Source organism: Balaenoptera ricei, chromosome 14, assembly GCF_028023285.1.
Source record: "Balaenoptera ricei isolate mBalRic1 chromosome 14, mBalRic1.hap2, whole genome shotgun sequence".
In the NCBI taxonomy this organism is placed as follows: Eukaryota; Metazoa; Chordata; class Mammalia; order Artiodactyla; family Balaenopteridae; genus Balaenoptera; species Balaenoptera ricei.
The window spans coordinates 70,019,541-70,044,979 of record NC_082652.1 but is presented as its reverse complement, the minus strand read 5'-3'; the positions used below and the strand labels follow the sequence as shown (position 1 = coordinate 70,044,979).

General features: G+C 49.3%; 1 protein-coding gene across 4 annotated transcripts in view; it reads left to right on the top strand.

Moving 5' to 3' along the window:
* Nucleotides 1–25,439, top strand: part of MYO5B (myosin VB) — a 370,856-nt gene that overhangs the window by 316,118 nt on the left and 29,299 nt on the right. For all 4 annotated transcript variants that reach the window (XM_059894726.1, XM_059894725.1, XM_059894727.1 and 1 more), the window contains exons 20-27: nt 660–816; nt 2,759–2,998; nt 8,826–9,059; nt 17,021–17,105; nt 17,885–18,033; nt 19,139–19,258; nt 21,132–21,272; nt 25,162–25,227. In XM_059894726.1, the coding sequence (XP_059750709.1) occupies nt 660–816; nt 2,759–2,998; nt 8,826–9,059; nt 17,021–17,105; nt 17,885–18,033; nt 19,139–19,258; nt 21,132–21,272; nt 25,162–25,227 (1,192 nt within the window). The remainder of the gene's footprint in view (nt 1–659; nt 817–2,758; nt 2,999–8,825; nt 9,060–17,020; nt 17,106–17,884; nt 18,034–19,138; nt 19,259–21,131; nt 21,273–25,161; nt 25,228–25,439) is intronic.

Here is a 25,439-nt window from a genome sequence, read left to right as displayed (position 1 = left end):
TTGAGCATTTGCTATGAGCCTTGATACCAAACAAAGCCCTGAAGGAGGGTAAAAAGTGTTGGACTGACTTCATGTCTGTCTTGAGGGGTGAGATGGAGAATGCGGAAATGAAACAGAGGAAAGTAGATGCCCATGTGCAGTGCATCTCCAGCAGAACGGGCTGGGAGATGAGAAAACAAAGAGGGGTCGCTGCAGGTCTGAGAAGGTTTTATTCATTCAGCAAATACTTACCGTGTGCTACTATGCCAGGCCCTGTACTAGATGTAGGGGTACAAGGATGCTTGAGACACGGCTCCTGACCTCTCCACACCCGGTGAGCTCCAGGGACCAGACAGGGGTGTGAACATGTGATGTCGTTGAGGACTGCCCAGGTTGCAGGAGGGGCTTGCGGGTGGGGGAGTGGACAGATGAGGATCAGAGTTGATCAGACTTAGACTGAATTGTAAATATGTGGAAAGACGTTTTGCACAAGACGGAGGAAGCCAATTCTGCTGTTCTGAGCTGAGCCTCAAGTCCCCAAGACCTTGCTACAGTCGGTAACGGTGATGAGAGTTGGCTTGCCCTTGTGGTGTCCAGGCAGGGCCGGGGAGGAGGGGCTCGCATTCACGAGTGGCCCAGAGGCCTCCGTCGGCCTGGCCCACCACTCTCTCTCTCCCCAGGCTGGCCGAGCATCTGCGGAGGACCCGGGCGGCCGTGGTGCTCCAGAAGCAGTACCGCATGCGGAGGGCTCACCAGGCCTACCAGAGGGTCCACAGGGCCACCGTGGTCATCCAGGCCTTCGCTCGGGGCATGTTTGTACGGAGACTCTACCACCAGGTGTGTAGTCAGCCTGCGGGGCTCGGGCTGTGAACTCAGAACTAAGCAGCAGCAAATGGGTTGGCACCAACACAAATGTTTATTGGGCGCTTCTAACTTTTCTCTAAGTAATTTCACAACTCTGCTCTCACTGAATCCTAACCAAAGTCTCATGAGGTATAGTGTCTCAGAAGTTCTCCAGAGAGACAGAACTGAAAGGAGATGCGTGTATCTGTGTGTGTGTGTGTGTGTGTGTATTTATTATGAGGAAGTGGCTCATGCAGTCATGGAGGCTGAGCAATCCTCCCATCTGCTGTCTACAAGCTGGAGACCCAGGAAAGCCAGGGGTGTAATTCAGCCCGAGTCTGAAGGCCTCAGGACAGGGGAGCTGATGGTACACATCCAGTCTGAGGGCAGGAGAAGATGAGACGAAATGTCCCAGCTCAGCAGTGAGGCAGGAAGAAGGCGAATTCCTCCTTCCTCCACCTTTTGTTCTGTTTAGTCCCACCGTGGATGGCATGATGCCCACTACACAGGGGAGGGCAGTCCTCTTCACTGAGCCCACCGGCTCAAATACTTCTCTCTCTGGAAACATCCTCACAGACACAGGGGAGGGCAGTCCTCTTCACTGAGCCCACCGGCTCAAATACTTCTCTCTCTGGAAACATCCTCACAGACACACCCGGAAACAGTCTTTAACCTGAGCATCCCGTGGCCAGTCAAGTTGACACATATTAAGTATCACAGGTAGGAAGGGTGCGTATCTTTGTACCCCTTCGACAGCTGTGAGATGCTTGGAGCAGCTGACTCACCTGCCCAAGGGCACTCGGTCAGCCCATGGCAGAGCCTGGTGACCTATCTGGGGCTCACACAGACTTGAGAGCAGGGGGCAATATTGGGAGTCATCAGGCTAGCTCCTTCCTTTAACTGATGAGCAGCCTGAAGCCCAGTGAGGTGAGGTCAGGAGAAGGACCCTGACCTCCTCCCTGCCAGGCCATTATCCAATGAAGCTGAAAGACCCAGTTAGGTAGCCCCAAGTCAGGACACACCCCATCCACCAAATCACCCCCGCACAACTGAAGCTCAATGCTAAGATGCAAGATGGATTGGAACGAAATGTCTAAAATGGTCTTTTGTTTTCCTAAAATGAACATCTACCTCATCTATGATCAGAGAAGGTGTGATTTTCTAAGTAATAAAACTATAAAGCGTTACATTGATAATGAAAAAGCAGATGTGGTTAGGCACCAGATGGAGCACGCCCGGGCCAGTGGGAAAAGCTTCTGTGAATATTCCTGGGAGATTGGTGACATCTGTGTGGTGTCACCATGGATGGGACAGGTGGCATTTCGGAGGCACTAGGGTTTGAACCCAGCTCATCTCAGAGCTGTGATACTGGGCATGTTAGTCTTTCAACATGTTTATTTATTCATTCCACAAATATTTATTTGCAGGGCATTAGAGTGAGAACACTGATGATGCTTTAATTTTCTGAGCAGTTTTTTAACTGGATAGGAAAAAAACAAAAACAGTGAATTGCAAGCCAAGTTTGTAATTGTAAGCCATTTAACCCACTCAGCAATCTCACTCGACAGTGTCACTTCATCTCTCCCGCTCACCGTCACCAGGAGGGGATCCACATCTGTTGAATGGGGGGCTATCAGCTGGATAATCTTTAAGCCCCTCCAACTTTGAGGTTTTTAGACTGTGGTTTCCTAACCAATAAAAAGTTAAAAAACAAAACAAAAAAACTAGAAAGGAGAGTTTGCCAGCTGATTTCCTGTAGGTACACAGGCTGCCAAACCTAGTTACAACTTGTTCGTAAAATAAATGGCCACCAAAGCCCTAAATCATAGGGAAGCTGTCTCTCGCTGACCTTGGCTCTCTCCCCAGAGCAGTACGTGAGCCCCTTGCTCCCGGACTGCAGTGCAAACCCACCAGGTGTGTGCTTGTCCCCTGCTAGGTCCTCAGGGAGCACAAGGCCACCATCATCCAGAAGCACGTGCGGAGCTGGGTGGCTCGCAGGTGCTTCCAGCGGCTTCGGGCTGCGGCCATTGTCATCCAGTGCGGCTTCCGGAGGCTCAAGGCCAAGCAGGAGCTGAAGGCCCTCAAGATTGAGGCCCGCTCAGCAGAGCACCTGAAACGCCTCAACGTGGGCATGGAGAACAAGGTGGTCCAGCTGCAGCGGAAGATCGACGACCAGGTTGGTGTCTCGAGCTCCCACCCAGGGGGTGGGGCTGTGGGGAGACTCCACGGGCATGTTTGAGAGAGACCCATGGCTTCCCCAGGGAGCTCTCATTCGATCCCCGCAAGACTTCGTGAGGCCATTTCACAGGTAAGCAACTTGTGGATCGGGGGCATCCAGCAATTGGCCAAGGTCACAGAAGTAGAAAGTTCCAGAACCAGCACTCCAGCCCAGGTCTTCTGATCCCACAGCCATAACGAGGGTGATGCTGGTCTTTTTAACCCCAAATGTCATGAAAGTGTCGGTCCTTTCCTGTGTCGTGGCTAAGATGGGTTTCCAGAGTTGAAAGCAGGCTCACTGGTACCTTGCTCGTGTAGGGTATTAATGGCCTCAGGACCAGGCTCTTGCAATGCAATGCCCTGGAGCATTTCAGGTGCCTCCTGAGAAAGGAAAGAAGAAGATGGAGGAAAGGAAGGGGGGAAAACATGCTGAAGGCATGTGGTATGGGATGTGGAGGAAGAGAGTTGGAGTTGGGCCACCAGGCAGTGCTTTGGCAGTCACTGGTTTTATTGTACCTATTCTATGCTAGGCACTTTTTTAAGCTTCTCATGGTCCCAGTAGGGCAAGAAAATAAATGAGCCATTTTACACCTAAACCAGCTGCCCTAAACAGGAGCCCAGAAGTGGTTAAATGTTCCCGCCTTTCTGTTCTTGCAAAAGATGGCTTCTGGAGAAGAAATTGTCACCCTGGGTGTGTCTCTGTGTGAGTTCTACAGGTGTCTTATTTGGCTTGGCCCCCTAGTGGGGAAGCAAGACAGAAAGCTCAGTGCAGGGTGGAGGACACTCAATACATACCTGGCCCTGGTTGGCCCACCGTGATAGGTCAGGTCAGGGAGGAAGACATATCTACCCAGAGCATCAGGAGTGGGTAGGAAAAGCTCTGGACTCTGGGATCAGCCATTTGGAAAACACAATCACAAGGAGGACCTAGGGTTGTATTATAATTATCATTGCCATTATTATTATTATTATTATTATTATTATTATTATTATGGCTATTGATGACTGGCCAGGAAAGACATTTGCATAGCCAAATTGTGCCAGTTAACCTTCTGACAAGGTATAGTCAGAGGGACGAGCAGATTTTGTTGGCACTGCTGCACCCTGCCAGGAGCCCCATGTACTGCCCGGCCGCCTCGGCCCTGGGTTCCAGCGATAGCGCCCTGCACTGGCATTGCTGATTTCTCAAGTTGACTTGAGAGGTTAAGAATAAATCTGGTATTTTATACTCCATGTGCTGGAACATCAAAGAGAAGGAGATTTAAAAGGCCTATTTTTAAAAGAGCTTTTTGCCTTCAGCTTCCTGCTTGGCAAACATCTGTGAGTAGTGGCGGGTGTTACCCTGTGTGCAGAGGGTAAGGAGAAGAGGCAGGAGGGGTGGGTTAGATCTTGCTTTCTTGTGTCCCTCCCCATGTTGCCTGACTCTGTGCTAGGCACTGTTCTCATGTGTTAACTCATTAGATCCTTACCGCAACCCTATGAGATTTAACATTATTCCCGTTTTAAACAGGCACAGAGAGGTTAAGTAGCCCGCAAGGCCACACAGCTAGTAAGTAGCATGGCTAGGATTGAAACTTGGCAGTTTGGTTCCAAAGAACGTTCTGCTGCCTCCAACCAAATTTTAGGATATCTGCATATTAGGGGATTCTTCAGACATGTGAGAATTCCTCAGAACAAGGAAGACCCTTAGCTTTGTTTGGGGTTCATTCTCATAGACAGCGTCGTCCTTGCACAGTGGGGTATGTGACCCAGTGTCAAGAACATGCCTGGTGCTGTGTCGTGAGAGGAGTCATCAGCATAATCCGTGGCACCAGGACTTGTTTTACTGCAGTCTCTTAGCAGGCAGGGCTAGCCTTTGTAAGTGAATGGGTTTCTGTTCTTTCTGTATGGCTGGAGACAACTCAGGCAGCTGCTCCCCTGACACACAAGGCTCTTAGCCAGGAGGAAAGGATACACGTGTGCCAGGAACAGCATAGGTGAAGGCATCCCAAAGTATTTGTCAGAGCAGCATGAGGTATAGTGGACAGAGTCCCAGCTGGATGGAGGTTTGAGTTCTGTCTCAGTTATACTTGCAACCAGAGCTGACAGTTTGGGGTTATGGCCGAATCTCTGATTAGGCCTTGAGTTCCTCAGAGACAATTGGCCTAAGATCTCTAACTTCTAGCTCAAAAATTCACTGATGCCGTAAAGTGGCTAATAAAGTGGTTCCCAAGTCCACACTGCAATGAAGAATCACCAGGGGGAGCTTTTTTAAAAAAGTATCCGCACTGCCAAGAAGTCAGCAAAGGAGGAAACTGAAAGATAAAACCATGGTAAGGTTAGTGCCCAAAATTCCTGTTTAAGGTTTTGCGCACCCAACTAAAGAGACAAGATGCAAAATTAGCACGAAGCTCCCAAGCAAACAGAAAGAAGGGAACAGGATCCCTTGAGAGCTGTTGAAAGAGTTTAGGAGGGTTTGGAGCTGTCCGTGGTGCTGAGACAGTTTTCCTGAGGGTTTTCAGAATCTATGATGTAATAAACCACATCCTTCACAATATCCTTCAGCAGTAAGTTCAGTGACAGTTGCTGGGATGATTTCTTGCAGTGTTCCTGGTGTAGGCCTGTCGTGTGACATTTTTCAGCCAAAATGATGTAACCTATGAACTTGGTTCTCTATCAATCTGGCTTTATTCAAGCACAACGTGTAGAGTGAGAAGGCCAGTTGAGCTAACAGTATTTTTTACAATGAGGATCAAGTTCCTTAGACCTTTATGAGTATAAGGATATATTTAAAGATACTTTATTTGATATATGAAAATATGATGCAAATGTATGGATTCAGTCAGTAACCTCTATTTATTTATTTATTTATTTATTTTACAACATATTAAGATTCTTTTTTTTTCCTATTTTAAAAAAATTTTTATTGGAGTATAGTTGAGTTACAATGTTGTGTTAGTTCAGATATACAGTAAAGTGGGTAAGTTATACATATCCACTCTTTTTTAGATTCTTTTCCCACATAGGTCATTACAGAGTATCGAGTAGAGTTCCCTGTGCTATACAGTAGTTCTTATTAGTTATCTATTTTATATACAGTAGAGTGTATGTGTCAATCCCAATCTCCCAATTTATCCTTCCCCTCTTTGCCCCCTGGTAGACATAAGTTTGTTTTCTACATCTGTGACTCTATTTCTAAGATAAATATCATATGATATCACTTACATGTGGAATCTAAAAAAAAAAAAAAAAAGGTACAGATGAACTTATTTACAAGTCAGTAACCTTTTAAATCAGTTAGATTCAGTGTACTTAGTATGCACTCAGTAAACGTTAGTTAATATTTTATTTTTCATCCATGTACATTTGAAAAATCGTATGTGACAAGTCACAGCTTTATGTCCTTCTGTGCCTCAGTTTTCTCAGCTGTGAAATGGAGATATTAATCAGCCTTGCTACACAGGATTTTTGTGAGGAGAGAACGAGTTAATAGATGTGAATCATGTGGTACAGTGCCCTTGAGCAGTGGGTGCTGAGTAAGCATCCTCTCGGGATGTCTGAGGAGCTCGAGGAGCACAGGGGTCCATGTGGAAATCCCCAGCCCCCTGCTGTCAGGAAAAGGCCCTCGCTGGAGGACGGAGCTGGCCAGGTCTCGGGTCACACTGACAAAGGCAGCTCCAGGGAGCCTGGCCTGCCATCACAGGGAGGGTTTCCGGGGTCTATGAGGGAGCAAGTGCCCCTCACCACTCCCTGTGCCAGGCTTGGCGGCGCGGCCATGGGTTCCATGGCGTGAGGACGAGGCAGGAAACTGCTGGGCCCTTCTGGGGTCCTCCTTTCTAAAACCATGCCTCCGGAACAGGAAATGTGCAGCTGTTAGGGATCTCCCACCCACACGCCAGGCGGCCGGCAAAGAGTTCGGAGCATCTCTCCCAAGGGGTCCCTAGAGAACTGAATGATGAAGAAGCTGCCCTTTATCAGGCACTAACTGGGTGCTGGGCCCCAGGGAAGCCCTTAATCTCCCTGAGCCTTGATAAAACCCTATGAGGAAGGAGTTACAATTATCCCTGTTTCACACATGAGGAAGCCAGGCACAGGGAGGTGGAATGACCTGACCACATGTTCGCAGCTGATCAGGATGGAGCTGCGGTCTGAGCACAGGTCTGTCTGGGTCCAGCCTCTTAACTCCCCAACTTCCCAGAGCCTCACCTCAGCGTGCGTGTCAATGAAAGCAAAGAGCTGACCTCCTAGACATGTTATCTTTGCATGAGGGTCCTGGGGTGTCATCACTGCCCATAGCAGATGTCACCATCACGTTGTGTGCCTCTCCACACCCCACACCTGCTCCATTTAGAGGCCTCCACAGCTTGGTCCTCCTTCCCACTTTCCCGGGGATCTGACCCAGGCTACAGCACCTGGAGGAAGCTCACTTCCCGCCCAGAGCAGAACAAAGTCCAGGTGGCTAGTCCAACACGTGTTCCCTCCCTGAACCCCACTCCCCTTGTGCAGAGACTCTTCAGCCTCCTGGGAGACCCAGACCTGGGTGGGCAGTGCAGATGGCACTGGGTTTTTTAAACAGATGCTACCTAATTGGATTTCTTATTTGTAATTACTTAGAGCAAAGCTGACTGCCAGACCAGACATAAGGGCATGTCAGGTAATAACTGGGAGGTTTCCGCAGACTGTGGGAGGATCTTTTTGTGCTGTATCAATGAGGGAAATGTACCCCTTGGACACCAACAATGGGTCTCAGCCTTAAGGTCCCATGGCGTTCATGGTGTTGTACTGGGTCCAACAGCTGTTCTTTTGCTGCTCCTCGCTGCTTTGCATGAAGCTTCATTGCTGGTGTGAATTAGTCATGGGTTCCTGATGCCCCAGCTTGTTGGTAGTTTAGCCAATAGCTCTGTTCTACTTGGAGCTCCTGCATAGAATAGCAATGAAGAATTATCAGTGACTGTCGCTTGCTTGCTTGGTTATTGGAAGAACCCTACTTCTTCCACTCCACTTTCCCTGCTGACCACTTTGAGCTGATATGCTCAACTGCAGCACCACTTTCTGCCCATGTTTACACTGGCGCTTGACACTGGCCCTGGGTCCTCAGGGCTTCCTCTGTGTGAGCTCATCCGCAGTCTGCCTCCCAGTCCCCCTCCGTACCTCTGCCAGGCACCTGGGGGAATGCTTCTCACTTACCTATTGCTTGAGTGGGTACATGATTGGGTACCTCGTCAGCAGGGACAGGTTCTGCCAGGGCATCAGTTTCTGGAGTCAGAGTCTTACAGGATAAGCTGACAGGTGGTGGGAGGGATCCCTAGGCCCCATGGAGGACCTCCTTGGAAGGGGGGATGCTGAAGAGGTCCTTTGTCTCAGAGGCAGCGATTAGGTTGCAGCTCTTTGTGCCAGTGAGTCCAAGGACAGGAGGGCCCAGCGTGAAAGAGCAGGGAATCCTGAAAAGCAAAGGCTGCAGTTCCAAGAAGCCAAAAACATGTTCCTGCAACTTAAAAACTGGGCGTAAGATCTCTCCGGCCGGACACAGAAGGCTAACCACTGTCAACCAGCTTCCAGCTCTGTCACTGCTCCTAAACACTCCTTGAATGTCAGTATTGGTGTTTTTTCTTTTCCTATATTTCTCCTAGGTTCACAATAGAGTTTTGTTAGGGAGATGCCAAGAAAGCACTCAAGCGTTCGGTGATTGTGAGGTTTAATTCCACCTTGGAAGTCCCTTTTTTAATTGCCTTCATGTTTGTTCCTGTCCCACTAACCTTGCTCTCCACCTCTTTTTCCTCTCTCCCTGTTTGCTGGTGCTCTCACAGAACAAAGAGTTCAAGATGCTGTCGGAGCAGCTGTCAGCCATCACCTCCACACACGCCACGGAGGTAGAGAAGCTGAAGGAGGAGCTGGCCGGCTACCAGCAGAGCCAGGGTGAGGACAGCAGCCCGCAGCTGCAGGAGGAGGTCGAGAGCCTGCGGACAGAACTGCAGAGGGCCCACTCGGAGCGTAAGGTCCTGGAGGACGCCCACACCCGGGAGAAGGATGAGCTGAGAAAGGTACGTCGGGGCCAGAGGGGCAACTGGGTGGTGGTTGGCTAACGGAGCACCCCCCCGAGGTGGCTTCTTCTTCCAGCTGTTACACTGCCATGGACTTTCCTGGGGCTTGTGCCCAAGACTGACCATCCCTCTGCGTTTAGATGTAAAGTGCCACTGCTTTGGGGGAACCCACACAAGCACGTGTCCATTCACCTGACAAGTGTTGATTGAGTTTCTGCCATTACCCGGACGTGATGGCATCCCCTGAAAGGTTACACACGTGTGCCTTTGGGCATGTTCCTTATAGTCTAGAATTAGCCAGAGTCCGCTCTGCAGTCCGCGTTCCTGTTGGCAGGAGAGATGGTACAGAGGTAGTGGCCTTTCTTCTTAACGTTGCCTGCAGGGATTAGGGGCAACCTCTAGGCATCCCTACCCATAATCATAGTGCTTTGGGGAATTTGCCTTAAGTTTAAGTGTTGATAGTTTCAGCCTGACTAATCTCCTCTGGTTGGTGTGCTCTGTAGGTTTACTTTCCACCCCATAAAATGGGATTGGACCCCACTCCCCCATCTCAAATGTCAGGATACAGAGATTCCCTTCTCCACTGCCGAGATAGCTGTTCAAACCAGGGAAGTCCCACGTGCCCCTGCGGAGCCTTCCACGGTCTCAGGACGCCGCTTCTCTCCCCCATCTTTATGGCACCCCACAGGCCACAGGGAAGATGGCACACTGCCCACTTATTTAGTTCCTGTCCATCACTGGAGAGTCACGATGGGTTGAGAATCTAAGAGGGAAGGACTCAGTGTTCCTAACATTGAAATAATAATTTTCAGTGTTTAAAAACTGGGGCAAGCTGAATGCTGCCACAGAAAGCATCCTGAGGTAGACACAGGAGTTTCCAGATTCTCATCCCTGCTTTGCCATTACCAAGTGCATGCAGGAAATCTCACTGGCCTTAGTTCCCTCATCTGTTTAAAAAAAAAAGAAAAGAAGAAGAAGAAAGGTTGGTTTAGATCATTTTTTAGGCCCCTTCTACTTGCAACTAGTCAGCTCCATGAGGTGGTATTTGATGGTTTCTAGAAGGAAAAAGAACCTCCCTCAGCCCTGCTCCGTAGTGCCTCTCTCTTCCTGTGCCCAGTTACCTTCTCCTGGGCTGAGCCCTCAGGCACAACCGGGAAATAGGCGGGCTGCCATCCACGTCATTTCCTGTCCTGGGCAGAACTTCCCCACCGTCAGCCACTGCTTTCCCCAGATCCCAGGGGGTTTCCCAGAGTCAGAAGGGGGATCCACACGGGGATTGAGACATAGGACTTACTGGTGCAGGCAGCCTGGCACAGAAGAGGCCACCCTGCAGCATGTTGCCCAGATAAACCTGACGGCTCACCCACCATGCCTGGAGTGGACTTCATTCTTCGGGGTAAAGCACGTGCTTAAGGAAACTCCCGTTACAATGTAGCTACAAACCTGTAACCTATAAAGCATGGAATTCCAAACTTGTGGTTTATGGATCCTTGCTAACAGACAGACAATAACCCTTGTATGTGAATAAAAGACAAGATGGTGACAGGCAGAGAGAAGAGGCCAAGATTAGAACTGGAAACTCTTGAGATTGGTGACCCTGGGAGAAAAAGAAAAGCAGGTTCCCTGCACATGGGTGCTGGTCCCATGAGACGCTGGGCAGTCTGTTAACCCAGCAGATCACAAAACCCGGGTCTGCGGTCTCCGCCTCCACAGAGGGCACTTGACTCATGGCCTCCCCAGGCTCCTTCTCTGCTTCCCCTGGGGCACTGTGATTTGGGGACTCAGAGTACTTTTAAAGTATCGACGTCTCCATCCAGGGAGCCTAAGGGTTTATAATATCCCGTGAGCCAAATAAGGAAGCGGGCTGCCTCCTCCTCTCCTTTGGAAAAATTGTTACTATTGAAGTCTGGACCTGGGTCTTAAATATCAATACAATGAGAGCTTGGTCCTGGCAAGAAAAAAGAAAAATTCAAGGACACTGCCAAAAAGGGAATAGCAGGCACAGAGGCAGAACGAGAAAAGCACCTTCCCTGACTCCAAATATAAGCAAGTCCCAAGCTGGTAACTTAAGAAACTGGTGTAAAATGATTAAGTGCGATGTCCATCTTTTTCCAGGAGGAGAAAAAGTGGAAGCAAATTTTTCTCTTTCTCTAAGGTCTTCCAAACGTTTATTCTGGCGGCTGCGGGGTAGGGCAGGTAGGGGCTGGCTTTTTCCCCCTCTGGTTCTTCTCTGCCTAGTCAGGGTTTAATATTTATCAAAGGTACCATGTCCAGTCTTAACAAACGCTGAATAATCAGACAGTTGGTTTCTTCTCTGGCTCGTCCAGCAGCCTGCTCCTTGCTGAACAAGATTGATGAGACGGGCGAAGCAGGGAGGGAGCTGGCTGCTGGTAGATGTTGAATTAATGGATTTGATATTTCTGTCAGCAAATGTTGTATTGGAACTGGCATCCTGGTAAACTTGGGGCCCCCCCGCTTCTGACAGCATTCTCATTGTCAGGCCACATGGCCATGCTGCCTTGGACTGTGGGAGGCCAGGCCTCCCTGGGGGCAGAGCCTGGGCATGACCCACCCCCATCAGCTGCAGAAGTTAGCTGACAGTCGTTCTATTAAAGGTGTCCTTGTTGGGGCCTCTCCCCAGAGTGGTCTGAACCTCGGCCTGGAGCCTCCTTTCCTTTTAGCTGTGGGATGTGTATTTTGTTCCTTCTTAAAGCTATCAGTGATCCCTGCGCTGACGGACTTGTGCAGCTGTGCTGTTTCCTATCCCTGATGAAAGAGACATGAGTCCCAGGGCTGCCCTTGACACAGAGGCAATGGCTCATTATCCAGAATCTGCTCTGCTGGTGAGGCCAGCACGGCCTGGCTCGGAGCAGGGCTGTGGGTGGGTGAGAAGGAGCAGCCCACAGCTAGGTCCCTGGCTCTGAGCGAGGGTCCTTGACACTTGTGAGCCCTGCAGACCTTGAGAGTTCAGGCTGGTGCAGTTGGGGTTCTGTGTTGTATTGTGTCATCAGCCACCGAACCACTAGCGGATAGTTACCTTGGATAGTTCCAATGTAAAGGTTTTGTGTTTTTCCAAATAGAAGTAAAAAGATCTGCCTTTGGGGGTAGGGGGGTTCTCACAGTGGAATGTTTTGAGTATTCCCCCCGAAAGATACAGAACAGGACTTCTTTGGCCCGTTAAGACTCAGAGTTGTGCTATCAGCAGGCTTCATGGTTCATAAGGAGGCTGATGGTTGTTAGAAAGAGGACCCCATGCTGTCTCATGGCAGGACATTATCTCACTGCAGAAATCATGGAAGCTCACAGCCCTTCGTTTATTCAGTAGTTATTTATTGAGTGTATTTGTTAGACACTGTTCTGCACACTGGTGCAAAAGTAAGCAATTTTAAAAGTCCTTCTCATTCTTAGGGAGCGTAAATATTTGGGGGTTATTGGAGAATACACAGATGGGAATCAAATACAAATTATCCCTTATGTGCAATAAAGAGAAATAAAGCAGAGTACAGGGATAGAGGGGAAACTTTGGGGCCAGGGGAGGTGTGTTTCATTCAGACTCCCTCTGAGAAGATACCTGAGTGAGGTGAGGAGTGAGCCATGGGGACTTCTAGGGAACAGGTGACAAATGTAACAGCAGGTACATCAGCCCTGAGGTGGGAGTAGGCTGGGTGGGTTCAAGGACCAACAAGGAGGCCATCGGGCTGAGGTGGAGAGAGCAAGGAGAAGGGTAGGAAGGTGGTGAGGTCAGATCAGGAAGGATCTTCTGACCTTGAAGGCAGCATTGGCCGTGAACCCTCCGGAGAGCTGAGCAAGTCTGTCTGATGCCCTTGGTCCCTGCGGCACACACCAGGTCCCTCCCGCCCCGAACGCCTTCCTGTAACTGTGCTGTCGGAACCAGGCATTTGAGGCCTGCTCCAGGCTATCGACATCGCTGTCCTTCATATGTCAGCCTTCTGACCTGTCAGGATGCAGGGTGGCCTAGTGGTTACGAGCTGGACCCGGTCTGCTCAGGGCCACAGCCAGCTGTGGTTTTCTACTAGAAGACTTGCATTTGGCTCTTTTTACAGTGCAAAAACCCAACTTGAAAAAATAAGTCAAAACAAAACCAAAAGCCCAGAGCTACATTTGTATCCCCAAACATTATCACTAGTAAAGGCAGTTACTTAGCTGAGGCATTTGTTTCATTTAACTTACCAGGGACTAAACTAGCCTGATTTACACCAGTGTTGGTTCTCATGATCTGTCGCCAATCACCTTTTAGAGGTAAGAAACACTCCCAAAAATGTTGCCTTGCAAGAGTTAGAAGACCCCTCCGCCAAAAAAAAAACGGAGCTGCTGAATGGTGTTTAATGAGTCCCCACAGCTGGCGCGGGTGTTATTTATCACGCTGAGAGGACACACCTGCCTTGTTCTGTGTTGTTAGCGGCTCCCCCTGCAGACTGCGTCCCTGACAACAAGAGGAAGGCCATTTGGCTGCAGAAGTTTGTCACCCACCACGTCGGCCAACAAACTCTCCGTAGGCTAGCTGGTTGGGGAGACTGGGGATGGCCAGCACCTGGGGAAGTGTGATTGGGGGAGCACTCTCTGCCCCACCCTGGGATGTGGAGCTGAGATGGGGCCCATCCCTCCTGCTGTGCGCCTCCCTCCAGAAGTGCTCAGGCAGGAAGAAAAGCAAAGCTCCCCAATGCCACTTTGATGAACGGCTTAGAATAACAAAGCTGAGTTCATCAGAGGCCTGTCTTTTGGAAGCAAAGCCTTGGAGGGAGACGGAGGAAAGAAATGAGGCGCCCACACAACAGAAGACTTTAGTGGGTACACGCTCATGACCGTGGCCGCCCCGCCAGCTGGAGTCTTGGCTGAGATTTTAGATCACAGGTGGTTGCATTGAAGCTTCATGATCTTCGCCTGCATTCAGAGGAACGGAGGTTTCAGGTCCAGCCTCGTGGTGGTGGCATGCGCCCTCTACTGGGCAGATGACGCGCTCCGCTTCAGAGGGACACTGCCTGCCTGTAGGGTGCTCAGAGGCCAGTGGTGAGCGCTGTGAGTGACCCTGGAAGGCGTCTCAGGTGCCCACCTGCGCTGTGAGCTGCCCGTGTACACAGAAGGTGGTTTAGGGAATTGAAGTCCTAGCTCCATGGAGGGTCTGGTTACTTCACAGCCTGATCTGAACAGCCACCCACCGGGGTCCACTGGTTCAGAGGTTGCAGTCTTGCGTCTCCGAGGGGGACTGGAGTCCTGCCCTCCTGACTGCGGCACCAGGTGGAGCTTCACTCTGGCTGCACCCTGGGTGGGCTTTTTTTGGTAGAGGTTCACACCACGTGGTTTCTTCTGTTGGTTGTTTTCAGTTTGACTTGACTTGTACACCTAGAAAAGGGAAAGCTATTTTGAGTATTTGCCAAGCTAATTTAAAGGCAGACGTGAGGTCATTGGGTGGTGAACTGTGTCCAATAACAGCAAATTAGATGAATTTAAAGAGTGCTTTTTTCCTGTGGTGTATGTGCCTCCTGAGCCGAATTGAATTATTTGATTAAACAAGCTCATGTCTTCTAGATGTTTTAGTCAACTATAAACACATTTAAAAAAACAAAAAACAAAAAACAAAACCCTTTAAAGGAGTCCTGATTTTTGCATGAGGAAAGCTTAGGTTCCTTAACTGGATCTGCAGGGCAATTCATTCGTTCAACAAGCGTTAGGTGCCCGCGTCGGGCCGGGTACTGATGATGTGACAGCCTGGAACGTGGCCCCTGGGTCCTGCTGAGGCCTCTGGTCTAGGCTGAGCAAGCGGGTGAGGTAGCCGAGCGTCTGCCAGGGGGCAGGGCCGTAGCGCCAAGGCTGAGAAACCCTGCTTTACGGAAACCTGCTATGGCCCTTACCTGTTTTCTCACTGTTACCCACGTGTTCCTCACCCCTGCTAGGCTGGGCCCTCTCTGTGGGCAGCTACCTTGAGTCTTGTTCATTTTGCATCCTCTAGCCCCTGGCAAGACTCCTGGTACAGAGCAGCGCATCAGGAAGTGTCTGATGGATGAGTGACAACCTTGCCCTGTGTCACCCCCGGGGCCAGAACTAGGCTCAGAAGTGGGAGCCTTTGATGATAAAACAACATCCATCTTGATGCTTTTTCTTTTATACTTTGCCCTCACCACCAAGTCAGGTTTACTCTCTGTAGACATGAAACATCAGTTGTGTTCATTATAATAAAAAATAAATTGTCGACGAAGATAACAGTCTGGTATAATTAGTTACATGAGGGTATACATGTTTACCAGCCTTATCTCATTTGATATCCTGTGGGGAGGCAGAACATGGTCCTTTGCCTGATTCTCCATAGAGAGAGTTCCTGACCGTGAAGGGGGTAATAATCTACTTGGTGGGAAGGGGTCTGCTGAATATAAAGACGTAAGGCCAGTGGTTCTCGACCTAGAGTAGTGTCAGCATTGCACTCACTAGTCAGAGCCTCATTCCTGTAACTCTCAGCAGTACATCCGCAGGTGAGCTGACGAGGGAAGCTGAGTCCATCTGAACTGAGGTTGAAAAGGAGCTGCAGTGTCCCGTTGCCAGGATGGGACAGTGTCCTGGAAGGTAGTTTTGAGCCACATTTTGAAGGAGATTGAAACCTCCTTGAAGTTTGAAGGAGTTGGGTCGTGTTAATGGAGGGTTAACAGATGGCTTGGAGCTTTTTGCAAGCCTCTGCCAGTACTGTGTGTCTGCTCTGCTCTGTAAGGATTCTTAGAGAGCACGCCGCCTGCAGACTATCAGCAGCTCCCCAGAGGGGCCAAGGCACCTAAGTGGGAGTCACTGCCTTCTGAATTCCTAAGGGGAGAACAGCAGACCTCACTCCTGGACTCCAGCCTTGTTGAAGTTCTCTCCTGACCCTTTCTACGTGATGCTGGGGGTTGGGGGGCGCAGTTCTCTTAACTCACCTCTTGGTGCCCTAAGCTTATCTTTAAAGCCAGGAGGAAGGGAAGATGGCATTGAAACATAACCAGTTGGAATTCAAACCTCTCCAAGGCTTCTGCCCTTTAGCCAGCATCCCTGGGGCCTCCTTTCCTGCTTTTCCTGCCACGGGGTCTAGCAGCATTTCAGGGGAGTGCAGGTGGGTCCTCTGGGAACTGTGTGATCCTCTCTCCCCCTGGATTCCATGCCACAATCTCCTAGGTAGCAATTCTGGTAGGTCGCCATCTAGTCTCAGCTACTGTGCACAGGCTAGTTATCACGTGTTCTGTTATTGTACTGAGGGTGGCATTTTGAGGCTCTTTCTACACAGGTTGGGAAGAAGCCTCTCCCCAGTAGGTCATAAAATGTACCCAAGATAGCCAGCACCGATTTCTTCAACCAAAGGGAGCAAGATTGTTTACGCTTATCACTCAGACCAAAACCTGGGAGCCTGTCTTACCCTCATTTTTTTTGTCTTTTGCCACACCTAGCACAGGGTACTGTGCTTAGTAAAATAGCAGCTTCATTGAACATGATTCACATACTCTAGTTGAAAGTCAGTAGCAAAGCTCCTTCCCTTCCCCAGCCTCTGAGCTGTGCGGGTCCAGTGAGACAGACACGGGCAGGGGCGGGTGAAGACCAGGGATAATTCTTCATTGTGAGCTTTAGGCTTTCCTGAGACTCAAATATGAGAGCTCAAAATGTACCAAGACACGGAACTAAATACAAGAAGGCCAGTTATCAGTGTAAGATCCTGAACACAGCATATGAGCTTGGCGTAGACTTTTCATGAGGTTTTTGTGGGCGTTGTAAAACCATAAACAGTGGTAAACTCATCTGCCCTGTTCTAATGGGATTTTTCTTTCAGTGTACAATTTTAATCCCCAAATGAAAGCAGCTTTGGCCGATTCAATTTTCTTTAGTAAAAAGAGCATTTAAACATAACCAGCTGAAGATCAAACCTCACAAAAGGAGCCTTTCCTCTGCCCGGCTTCGCAGGCAAATATTTTTCCCCCTACTGTCTCTTTCAGCGAGTTGCAGACCTGGAGCAAGAAAATGCGCTCTTGAAAGATGAGAAGGACCAGCTTAACAACCAAATCCTGTGCCAATCTAAAGGTAGGTGCCAAAGTGCAGGACTTTTCATTTGGATTTGAAGTTCTTTTCCACACTAATTTTCCCCAAAGATTTCTACCAAGCGTGTAGTTAGCCAGGATGCTGCAGTGGGGAAAGGGTTTCAACAGGAGAGAGATGAAAAAGAAGGGTGATCTTTAAGATCCCGCTGCCGACATTTGGTTTCAGGAGTTTTAATCACCTGAGTGCACAGACTCACCCAGCATGGCCTTTAACTGTCTTAAGTTTCCCTTTAAAAATTGTTTCTTTCCACTGATATGAATCATAAGTTTTGGTGGGAGAAAAGCCCACCCATGTTACCTTTTTGCCTTCCCTCCTTCCCCCCACCTAACCTGCGGCCTTATCTCCTCGCATCTCCTTTAATCTCTCTGCACAAGAACCTGAAAGACCAGGAATAAGGAAGAAACGCTGGAACAGAACCTGGGTTCTTCCGGCATTGCTGCCAGCAGTTGCTATGACAGTTGTTGTAAGAGAGAGTCTGGCCTGTTAGCCGAGCGAGTTGTCGTGTGTGCAGCCGGCTTCTCTCTCCAGCCCCTAGGGGCAGAGTGGGCCTTCCCCGCTCCGAAGACTGCAGCCAAGCCTTGGGAGCAAACCTCCCTGGGCTCTGCAGAGGGTGAGGTCGCTGAATAAACTCGCCGAGTATCTGTGTTGTGAGCTTGTTGTGGGCAGCCTTTTAACAAGAGTTTAGTCAGAAGGCACGAGTGGTCACGCTCGAGTGGAAGCCGTGCCAAGCAAAAGTGCAGCTCCGTGCGCTTGCTTTCCAGATGAATCTGCCCAGAGCTCCGTCCAGGAAAACCTCCTGATGAAGAAGGAGCTGGAGGAGGAACGCTCCCGGTACCAGAACCTCGTGAAGGAATATTCCCGGCTGGAGCAGAGATACGACAACCTTCGGGACGAGATGACCATCATAAAGGCAAGGAGGGCGGTTCTCCCGCCCACCGGCTTTGCAGCCCTTGTCCTCGCGCCGCTGCCCCTGCAGTGCCGTCTGGCACAGCGATCCTCGGTGACCGGTGCGGCACGAACAGTGTCGCCTCCCCGTGTCAGTTGTCACCCCTCCCGCGGGTGGTTCTCACACAAGCAAGTAGCTGGGCAGTGAGTCCTTCCCAAGGGCAGCTCCTTTCCCACCTTTGGGGTCTTATGAAGATCTCGGTTAGGACTTGAAGGAAAATTCCACCCACGTAAATGTGTTCTCTTTCTTGTTTCCTATTCTGGGAGAATCCCTGTGTGGAAACAGGAGTGGTATTGGGAGCACAAGCTGCAAGGGTCTGACGGTTTCTCCTAATCCTCGATGCCACGCAGATACAGGGGAACGTTTTCATGTTTCAAGATTTGTCATCCTTTTTTACCCCATGTAACTATTCCCTCCAGAAAGGCGTATTCAGACGAGACTGAATAAGTTAATTGCATAGGAACCAGGAAGAGAAGCTGAGTAGGAACATATATAGAAATCTAAAACTTTCCTACCAAGATCAGTTTTTACTATCAGCGCCCAATCAGATGCAAGGGGGGAAAAGAGTAATTTTTAAGTGAACAGTATGAATGATAAGCTCTATTTCTAATATGCTTACTATTTTCAGAAACAGAATTGATGGAGTGCAGGTTGAAGCAGGGGCCTTGAGGGGCCAGTGTGCAGTGTTCTCCTCAAGAGGGAGACGGTGACAGGACTGTCTGTGTACTTCAGGCTGTTCGGGGGTTAAGGGTCTTTTCCCCAGGACTTTTCAGAGAAATTGGCCCAATGTTACGGATTTGCATTTCATTTAGAGGGAACACAGACCCGCTGTAGAACTGTGTTCTCTTCCAAGTGTCATTTTGTTGCTTAGCTGGACGGATGTAAGAACTGTAGGTGAAATTTCTCGTGGGAACAGCTCTGTTTAGCCGTCATTCCAAGAAACAGTGGTACCTATTTTTGTTGACAAAGGAGGCAAAAGTCCAATTCTAGAGTCTACTGTTATTTGAAAAATAATAGTTCTCGTTAACATTAGTTCATTATGTGTTTTCACATATTTCTCCCTAAACAGCAAATCCCAGGCCACAGGCGGAACCCATCAAACCAGAGTAGCTTAGAATCTGACTCTAATTACCCCTCCATCTCGACATCTGAGGTCGGAGACGCAGAGGATGCCCTCCAACAGGTGGAGGTGAGTAAGACAGGCTCTTGGCTGTTGTCTGTGCTCCAGAGGGAGGGTCTGTGACCTGTGTGGAGCTTCCCCCACCAGCGCTGTTCTGTTTCTGGGACCACAGTTCCCCGGGCTCATTCCTGACAGCAGGGTCACTCGGACTGCGGCGGACTTTATAGACGGTTCTCTGGAGTTAATATTTACTGTACAAGGCAATACATTATTGTTCCCGCTCTCCATAAAGGAAGATACCTGATTCCTCTTGCAAAACTGAGGACCTGTTGCAGAGAGGTGAAATAGCTGGAACGTCTGAGTCATTAAAAGAGATATAATTTATCATCCCCATTTAGTATCACAGCACATATAGTAATATCAACAAGAAAATTTCCCTTCCTGACTTAGAAGCTGGCTAAAACTCAGAGGACAGCAACAAATATTTGAAACAACAGATATTTGCTGAACAAAATGTATCTTTGTCGGTAATAGCCTCTAGTCACACGGTGGTCTTTATAGTCTGTGTGTAATTTTATCAAAGGTACATAGACACACAGTTTTTCCTCTGGCATTTGAAAAGCAGAAAATCACAAGCACGTAAAACCGTATGAAGCACATGAAGATAGATGTGGAAGAGGGACGGTTATAAAAACAAATGTGCTTTGATCACATCCTTGTGCCAGGCACTGCTGGTGGGTACTGGAGAAACAGCAGTGATTGAGCCAGAGAAGGTCCCTGCCCTCGTGGAGCTTGTCTGATGGAGAGTTAGACACTAATCAGTTGATGGAAGAAGCTTATAATACAATTGCGAGTACCGTTAAGTGCTGTAAAGGGAAGTGAAGGATGGTGAGAGATGGCGAGTGATGGAATAAAGGGTGGAAGGATAGAAAAGGAGGTTCTCCAGGTAAAGATCTGTCTGCTGTACAGTTTGGTATGGTTTGCTGCCTGCTGTATGTACTTAGTAAGCATTTAATAAATGCTGGCTTAAGGCCTTTGGTTTTGCTTTGCAGTCTCCTAAGTCTGGGTCCCAGAGGCTTCGGTCAGCCTGAACTCCAGATGCACCACCCAGGTGTTTGTATATGTGACGGTTTACGTGCAGACATAAGCACGTCCATCAGTGGATTTATGTTCTTCCGGGAAGCTGAGGCTGGTTCTTGGGATTGGCCAGAGCAGCAAGCCCAGTGCTGGCTAAGTACGAAGCATTCATTAAGTGCTGGCTGAACCAAATTACGTTGTCCCTTATGTACAAACATGTACTTTTAAGATCCATGTGGATATGCTTGTGCCGATACACGTTTGTCCATGCACACGCACACGTGACAGACCCTGGAGGACAAACCCAGGCATGAATCTGAAGGAAGAAATCTACTGGGAAATTGATGCTGCAGGATCTGTTGGATAAATGGGTTCCCTGGCAGGACAAGCGTTGATTTTGATTCAAGGTGCAGTCAAGTGGTGTTCGACAGCACATTTAATGGTGATTAGTAAGCACGTTGATCCTTCATCAGGAAGCATTATATCCTGAGTTTGACAACTTCTCTGTGTGAGACCATTTTCCAGAAATGAGCTCTTTTTTAACTTCCAAATAAAAAGGCTGTGTCTTTATCCATTTGTTCCTAGAGTATATGATTGGTCATCTTAGGTGGCTCACACAGGAGGAATATAAGTGGCTGAGACTCAGATGTTATGTAGACAGAAAATGAGCCTGGAGCACCAACTTTAATATGAGAATGATAGTTGGTTGGCATTGGCTTTGTCTCAGCGGCGTGGATTGATGTTTGGGAGGGAGAGGGAGGACAGATGGCCGACGGAGACAGCTGACAATGAGGGTGCCGTGTGTTCCCTAAGGCATCTGTGCTATTAAAACCTCTTCTTCCTGCTCCCCTGTCTTCCTCGGAAGGAAATTGGCCTGGAGAAGGCAGCCATGGACTTGACAGTCTTCCTGAAGCTGCAGAAGAGGGTGCGAGAGCTTGAGCAGGAGAGGAAGAAACTGCAGGTGCAACTGGAGAAGAAAGAACAGCAGGACAGCAAGAAAATCCCGGTGCGTGAAGGAGCTGCGAGCCCGCAGGGCCGCACTCTGAGGGTGCTGGCGTCAGAATGACCCAGCTCACTCCTGCCAGGGCTCACGGGGTCAGGTGTGACCACGAGAGGTCATGCTGGGGCTGGGTTTCAGGGAAGAGCTTCATCTTGTCTTTTTTTTTTTTTTTTTTTTTTTTTTTTTTTTTTTAATTAATTTATTTATTTATTTATGGTTGAGTTGGGTCTTCATTTCCATGTGAGGGCTTTCTCCAGTTGCGGCCAGCGGGGGCCACTCCTCATCGCGGTGCGCGGGCCTCTCACCATCGCGGCCTCTCCTGTTGCGGAGCACAGGCTCCAGACGCGCAGGCTCAGCAGTTGTGGCTCACGGGCCCAGCTGCTCCGCAGCATGTGGGATCCTCCCAAACCAGGGCTCGAACCCGTGTCCCCTGCATTGGCAGGCGGATTCTCAGCCACTGCGCCACCAGGGAAGCCCCTTCATCTTGTCTTGATGGCGTATTGAATCTTCTCTGCAAGTGCCCACATCACGCCAGTCGGACAGGAGTCAGCTTCCCCAATACCTTCAGGGCAAAGAATTTCCAGTGGTGAAGCCAGCAGGGAGCCTGTGTCATTGTCACCCACTTGCAAGGAGAACCAGGGTGTAATTAGAGTATAAACACAGTTGACCTTCGAACAACTCGGGCTAGGGGCGCCCAACCCTCTGCACAGTTGAAAACTCACCTGTGACTTATAGTTGGCCCTGGTTCTGCATCTGAGGATTCAACCAATCACAGATTGTGTAGTGCTGTAGTATTTACTATTGAAAAAAATGCACGAATAAGTGGACCTGTGCAGTTCAAACCCATGTGATCCAAGGGTCGACTATATAGGCGAAAGTCAAATCTTAGAGAAAATCAATGCCTGTTTGTACCTGGAATCTGGTGTGGACTTGAGTTTAGTCCCATTGGGTCAGGGGCAGACCAAGTTTGCAGTCACCCAGGACTGCAGCCTCTCCTCAATCTAAATTATCATCAGTATCTTGGGTCTTGAAAAGATATTTTTTGAAACCTTAGTATCCCCAGATGTATCACTCCATCCCAAGGACCCGTTGGGCACCTATGCTATGCTCAGCACTGTGCTGGTGCCGGACTCATAGTAGGTGTTCAAAGTGTTTATTAAATGAGGGAGATACAAACAGAAGAGAAATCCCCCCATTGACTAGATTATAAATTCGAGGAATGTGTAATCTAGGTCAGGAGGACCAGACATAACACGGGTGAAGAATAAAAAATAACATTGGTAGCGCTCAAATAAATGCCAGATTGAGTACAAACAGGTTGGTGCTGTAGGAATAGAGAGCAAGTGGTCCTCCACTTGCTATGAGGACTGCTTCTAATGGGATATGAGGCCGTTTCGGACATGGCTCACATCATTAGCTGACCTCACTGTGGGTTTGTGAAAGGCCTTGGGTCTGTTCTCAGACTTGAGTTACCCCTTGTGGGGTTTGACCCCCTCCCTGCATCCTCAGCCCTACCCCCACCCCACCCCTACACACTTTCTCCTTTTGTAACACCCAACTTCCCTTTCCAATCAAATGTGATACAGATGTTGATCGGTATTACTGGTAAATTCTTGGGGTTTTTCCTGAGCAGTAAGTGGGGAGGTAAATCTTGCTGATGGATTTAAATCTTTCAGGTGGATTAGATTCAGAATGGAGGGTGAAAGGATTAGGTTTATAAATGACTCATTCAATTAGAAGAGAATCTGCCCTGACAGGCGAGCACAAATCAAATAGATGAAAAGCTGCACAGACGTCAGACAATGCCTGATGTGAAAGTTCCTGGCCGCCCAGCTGTCCCTGAAGGCTCACTCTCCAGGCTCCCCACTGCAGAAATGCCAAATAATTTTGGAATCTTGGCTTTAGGACTTCTGCTTGTCTCGAAACCGGATAAAAAGGGGTATATCTTTCATTAAAAAATAATCACCAAGCAAAAGTTAGAACCGCAGGCTTGGCTCACAGCCCTGTAACGTGCATTGAGGATCTCTGTTTAAGAAGAATGACCTTGTTTCTGCCAGAGTTTGGTAAGAAAGGCAGAAGTGGGCCAGAGGAGAGTATGGAATCCCTCTGCAGAAACCCTGAAACTGAGCTTTCAGAGATCATGTTCTTGGATCTGCCCTGGGTCCCAAGAGAAATTCTGAGCCACCTAGGTCTCTGGTCTGGAGCGATATGGCCCAGGTCTTGGCTATAGAGAGAGGCCAGGCTCTGGATGAGGAATGACAGGGAGGTCTGTAGGGAGCCTGTCAGCGAGGGAGTCACCTAGCCTGTCATGAGGTGGGGCCTCTGGGACAGTCCATCCATGTGTTTGACTTCCCAGCCATCTGGCTCCCTTTCCCCGGGCCTGGCAAAGTCACCACGGCTATCGGGGATTCCAGTGGGCTGTCCACTTAGAAACATAACTGCTGGTCCACCCTAATACAGCTCCTCAGATTTGGATAGACGATCTCCATTTTCCAAGAACCTAATGCACTCAACAGTAATCCATGGTCGTGCGGCAAGCCCATGCTACGTAGAACACAGGTGCAGGCCTCTCCCCAGGCCAGCGGGTTATGAGCTGACCCTGAGCAGTCACATCCCCGACCACTGGGGGTGGTGGGAGGCGAAGCAGAGGCTGGTACCCTGGAGCGTCGCTTTCCCAGGTTGCAGGCTGGAAACAGTGCAGCCGGTGTCACAGTCCTCGACCTGGATCCAGCCCCAGTCTCCAAGCCTGGGACCCACCGAATCCATCCACAGCTGGACTTCAGGTTGCTAGCACTGTGGATACCTAATTAAGCACTGTCAGATTTTAGCCCCAAAAACCCATCTTATTCAGGGACTATCACTCACCACTTGAAATCACCCCGAGCAGTTAACCATTTGTGAAGGTGTTTCTACCCCTTCTCATTGGACAAGTCAAGCCAATAGCTGCCAAACAATGATAGGAGTCATTGGCTCGGCTGAGTCCTAATGGGCTGGTGTTCCCGTTGTTGCTCTCCACACCCACCAGCTGTGGAGCTGTGAAGTGTGCACACACACACGTTCCCCCCCACCCCCCGCTGCCAAAAAATAACTAAGAGGGGCTCTTAAACCTCATAACAAGTACATCATTATTATATGTTAACCTTCCTAATAAGCACACAAGTCTAACGGTGCTGGTTTCCTAGGACTACTGAAACAAAGTACCACGAACTAGATGGCTGAAAACAACATAACTGTATTCTCTCATGGTTCTGGAGACCAGGAGCCAACAATTAAGGTGTCAACAGGGCTGTGCTCTCCTAAAGGCTTTTGGGGAGGATCTGCTCCATGCCTCTCGTTGAGTGTCTGGACTGCTGGCGGCCCTTGGCATTCCTCGACTTGCAGCTGTGTGACTACCAGCTCTGCCTCTGTCTTCAGTTCACGGGGTGGGCGGGGGGGGGTCTTCCCTGTGTGCGTGTCTTCTCCCATTCTTATAAGGACACCAGTCACAGCAGACTAGGGACCATCCTAATGCCCTCATCTTGACTTGATTATATCTGCAAAGGCCCTATTTCCAAACTGGGTGACATTCACAGGTACCAGGGGTTAGGACTTCGGTGTATCTTTTTGGGGACGTGGTTCAACCCATAACACAGTGTTATTTGTGTTCAACCTGTAGGTACTTGTGAAGATCGTGTGAATAAAGTTATGCAGGGGATGTGGGCAGGCAGGAGGGAGCTCCGTGGTGGCCTGAGGTAGTGAGCTGCATCTTGGCAGGAAGGAGGCAGACATACAGAGGGCGGGAGTGCCGGGCACAAGCAAGGGCAAAACAAGCGCGTCCTGACCATGGTGGGAAATCGTCCTGTGGAGCAGCTGCCTTGCAACCCGTGCTCACCTCTCTGCCTCTTCTTCCATGCAGGCGGAACAGCCAAGTAGTGACTTAGATTTGGACCAGGATGCAGATCTAGCCTACAATAGTCTGAAGGTAAGATTCTTGGAAGACAAGCTTCCTTAACTCACCCTACGGAGGATGGATGATGGTGCTGGGCGACAGCAAGTCCAGTCCTGAGCTTCCGTCTACGAATAAGTGGAGCCGTAAGCCCACAGTTTCCCCTTCCCGCACTTGAGTTTCTTCATCTTTGAAATGAAGGAAAATTTGTATTTACTCCGAACACCCCTGACACAGAATGTATGAGT